Source organism: Cryptomeria japonica, chromosome 5 (genome assembly GCF_030272615.1).
Source record: "Cryptomeria japonica chromosome 5, Sugi_1.0, whole genome shotgun sequence".
Taxonomy (NCBI): Eukaryota; Viridiplantae; Streptophyta; class Pinopsida; order Cupressales; family Cupressaceae; genus Cryptomeria; species Cryptomeria japonica.
In genome coordinates, this window is record NC_081409.1 from 166,416,994 (window position 1) to 166,421,473 (window position 4,480).

The 4,480-nt window shown below is 34.5% G+C and overlaps 1 protein-coding gene across 1 annotated transcript; it reads right to left on the reverse strand.

Annotated features, from left to right (window-relative positions):
• Positions 1–1,056: 1,056 nt before the first annotated feature.
• LOC131041131 (cytochrome P450 716B2-like) lies at positions 1,057–3,415 on the reverse strand. Its single transcript, XM_057974111.2, has 3 exons — positions 2,473–3,415; positions 2,183–2,376; positions 1,057–1,368 (listed from the first exon to the last, which is right to left on the reverse strand). Exons 1-3 carry the CDS (start codon positions 3,413–3,415, stop codon positions 1,057–1,059), a joined length of 1,449 nt encoding a protein of 482 aa, XP_057830094.2.
• Between the last annotated feature and the right edge of the window lie 1,065 nt (positions 3,416–4,480).

The window sequence follows — 4,480 nt, forward strand, 5'->3', positions numbered from 1 at the left end:
CTTGTATTTATTCCACATAGGTATCCTCTTCCAAGTACCCATTCAAGAAGGCATTTTTTGCATCCATGTGATGAATGCTTCACTTCTTTTTAGTTTCTAGTGAAATCTACATTCCAATATTCTCTTATCTTTCTACTAGTGCAAACGTCTCTTCAGAATCAATCTCATACCTCTATGCGAATTTTTTAGTAACTAATCTTGTCTTGTATCTTTCTACACTCCCGTCACTATTGTACTTTGTCTTGTAGCAGATTTAGTACCAATCAATTTTTTTGTCATAGGGAAGGTTTGTAACCTTAAAAGTACATCATTCATGTGAATGAAAATTATGTCTTCTTTCTTTACTTTCACCTAAACCTCATTACTAAATTCATCTTCAAAAAATGTTAGTTCAAATTCAACCTTGGTAAGTAAAGAAGAATTTACTATCTCATCTCTTAGAGTTTCTTCACATGCTTGACTTGTACTCTTTTTATAAATGTCACTTAAACTTGTCACCTTCCTTGTAGAACTTGGACATGCATTAGGGGCTACTTGCTGGATTTGTAGCACTTGAATAGAAATATTAGTCAGGTTCTCATGCTCAATAACCAATAATAGCACCATTCAAAATAGATTTTGACTTCTTAACATGGCATTTTTATGGTCATAAATGAAAAGTTCCTGAATTCAATTCTCTTGACACACTAGTACGTCTGGTTATAACTTTTTCTTCTTTTAATTAGCTACATAAACACAGGTTAAACAATCAAAAACATTTGAGCCATTAATAGTAGGTTTATTCTCATATCAAATGTAGAATCTTAAAACGCAAGCAAACAAATAGAAACCAACAATAAAATCAGATTGTTTTTAACACACACCAATATTCTATTTGTTCAACTTTGATACATCATACCTCAATAGACCTCTTCCAAAGATTCTTCATTCTCGTTATAGGTTGTATTTCAAACATAGAGCTTAAGATGGATAAATTGCATGGCGACTTACATATTAGTGAATGACTTGGAAGAGCTAGATTATCTTTGAATGATGTGGGAAATTGATGATCCATAATTAGTTATCAACAGTGTGCACATGGTGATGAAGATTGATGGGCAAGCCATCGACTGGAATAGGCATTGGATTAATAGTCACCTTTTCATTCACATTTACTAAATCCCATTCAACAGTTTTAACAATGTTATGAATAAATATAAGAATTACCATCCGTGCAAATTCATTGCCTGGACACATCCGTGGACCACCTCCAAAAGGCAAAAATGTGTAAGGTGCTGGCCCATTCCCATCAAATCGTGATGGATCAAACTTTTCTGGATCTTCAAAATATTCTGCATTTCTATGAGTTGACCTCATTACCCAAGATAACTGCAACATATTGAAACATGACCAGAATATAAGATTCTAGGAAATTGAAGCCATAAATTACAAATTAACTTTGAAGTAGAAAGCTACAATAAAAACCTCCTATTGCTGGTGTCAAAAACTTGTACAGTGACAGTTCTATATCATTACAGAGTGTAAGATAGTAAGAAGTTGCAAACGTTTCAAAGGTTTTTTTAACTGTTGATATTGGGGGGAGTTGATATCAGGATTTGCTACTATCAAGGAAGAGAGCTCAGATTCCACCAATACCATTGGCACACAAAAATATTAAATAATTGTACCGTTGAATTTTAATTTTGAGATCTGTGATCGTCTCTCCTCGACCTTTCGGCATATTGACAAACCAGCAGACCCGTTCTGTTTTTCTGTATTTTCAATGTTGGGCGTCTATATATTCCCAGTCTTCGGGCTTATTCAACAACAAATTGATTACGCGGAACAATACAAATTAAAATCGTTTCGGAGTCTGTTTTTTTTGTTACTTTAAATTATAAGCAATGGTTCTTTCTTACATTATGTTTGGGATCGAACTTGAGGATTTTGGAAACGGAAATCTATTTGTTTTTGGAAAGAACTTTTATTATCCAATAGATCATTGATGTCATTAGTTAATGATATCAGATTCTGCGATTTTGTTTCACAGATATTTCAGATCACCCAGAACATTAAAGTGCTCAAGGGAAAAAGAAATGAAACTAGTTGAAAGTGCAATATAGAATTTACTAATAATGAACAATAGAAGTAAATCAGAAGTCACTAATAGCATGTGATTAATCAACAAGTTGAAGATGCATACCTTCCATCCTTTGGGAATGGTGTAACCATCATAGGAGATATCTACAATAGCCTTGCGCCAACTGCCTCCTACAGGAGGATAAAGTCTGAGCGTCTCTTGAACAGCTCTCCACGTGTATTTCATCTTCATAAGGTCATCCCACTGCAGCAAACCCACCTGGCTTGCTTCCTTTTCCCGCTTTATCTCCATTTGCTCTGCATACTTTTCCCAAATCAATAATCCCATCTAGAAAAGTGAAAAAAAAAATTCATGGGTGCAGAGGAGTTTACTTTTGGGCACTTCTCATATACCTTGAAGAACCCTCTGGTAGCAGTCCCGATTCAGAGCCAGATTCCTCAGGAGCATCGTTACAGTGGTAACGCTGGTGTCATGGCCAGCCATAAGAAGCAGCATAATGTTATCCTTGATCTCATCGTCACTCATCCCATTCCCACGCCCATCTACGTTGCATAGCAGAAAGGAAAGCAAGTCCTGATGTGGTGAAGCGGATCCAGATTCCAAATCCTCTCTCCTCTTCTCAATCACAGTCTGCAGAATTCCGCGGATATGATTACTCCCAATTCTGGATTTCCGGTACAGAGTACCGGGAAGATCAAGAGGAATCTGGAACATTCCGCTGAGTAAGTCAATAAAATGGCCATACAGATCAGATTGCTGAGGTCCTTCATCCATGGTGAGAAACAGAGAACAAGCCACAGCATATAGGCAACGCTTCGAGAGAGAAAGTGCCTCGATTTGGGTTTCTCCATGCCAGAAACGTTTGACGTGGTCACTGATAATGGAATCAACTCTGCCCATGAATGTTTGCAGAGCTTCTGGCTTTAAGAAATTGAGAAGCAGCTTTCTCACATCTTTTGCTTCGTCCCCAACTTTACTGATTAAAGAATTTCGAAACAAGTTGATAACAGAAGAAGGCCAAGTGCTATGAACGAGTGTGTTTTCGTTAGAGAAGAGAAAGCGATTTCCCTGAGGACTGTAGAAGACAGCTGTCGGGGATCCGAGTATGTGGGTCTTAAAGATATCTCCTCCATAGAGCTTAATTCTCTGCTCATAAAATTCTTGACCTCTGTTAGCCCTTAGGAGGGCTAGAAATTGTAGAGTCTCACCCACTAGGGGCCAGCCGAAGCTGCCCGGGGGAAGATTAGGGTTAGAACTGGTTGAAAAGGGGTCTCTGAGAAGGAACAGAAGAAAGAGAACAAAACCTATTGCTATAGCCACCGCGATTATATCCATTCTTGTCTGTTTCCAGAAAAAATGATTTCTACAACAAGTTGAACATGATTATACCTTATATCAAAGTACTCTATTTAAGCATTTTTTTTTACAGGGACGATTTTTATATATTTCATAAAGTCCTTTTCGATGAAAAATCCAGTCAATCGTGTCATTTTTTATGATGTTAAAGTTTTGTATTCAGTAAGATAGGATCTATAATAAATTTATTAAGAATCATTTGACTTCACTAACAGATTAAGAAGTCATTGACATTAAATTATTTGGGTTTAATAATAGGATGAGTGACCTCCTAGAAAGCTCAATGCTTCACCTTTGTGAGTAATCTCCATGCAATGAGTTTTAAGTGTTCCATTCATTCTTGTGAGAGATGGATTCTCATAACAATATCATGATTATTACAATAAATAATTTAATAACTTCTATTTATTTTAACCATTTTATGATATCCTCCTTTGACTTGATTAACCATATTTTAATAATATATTCATATTATTTACATTATATTTAATATAAATAAATATATTATATATTAATATAAATAAAATTAATTTAATAATATACTATGTTATATAATATATAAATAATAAGTTTGACCCTCTATTATAAACTTAAATATACTTATCCCATTTATTTTAAAAAATATATATAACAATTATATCAAAATCAAACCTTCTACTCCTTATCCAATAGATAACAATTATGACAGCTTTCAAATTATGACACCAGTAATTAAATATTTGAGTGGTAATTATACATTGAACCAGGAGAGAATAAATCCTTGCAAGGATGAATTTTGGCCGTCCTATAAATTATAATATGAATAGTGATCAAATGTAGTGTTTTTTATTATTTTTTTGTATAAAAAAATAATTCATCATCAATATTATTTTTATCTATGTTGTTGATTGCGAATTTTTTTGGATTGATTCTAAGAATTTTTGTATCAATGTTTTGACTCACACTTTGTGAACCATCAACATAATGAAAGAATAGTTGCAAGCCAAAAATGATGTATAGAAAACTAAATAAAAAGAGAAAGGTCGGATAGCCGTGGAAGGGATG

Bases quoted from the DNA above. Each gene is read 5' to 3' on its own strand.
- LOC131041131 (XM_057974111.2), bottom strand. From the start codon at position 3,415: ATGGATATAATCGCGGTGGCTATAGCAATAGGTTTTGTTCTCTTTCTT. The intron at 2,377-2,472 runs GTATATGAGAAG...AAAAGTATGCAG, and splicing joins CTACCAGAGGGTTCTTCAAG to AGCAAATGGAGATAAAGCGG. The intron at 1,369-2,182 runs GTATGCATCTTC...AATATGTTGCAG, and splicing joins CCATTCCCAAAGGATGGAAG to TTATCTTGGGTAATGAGGTC.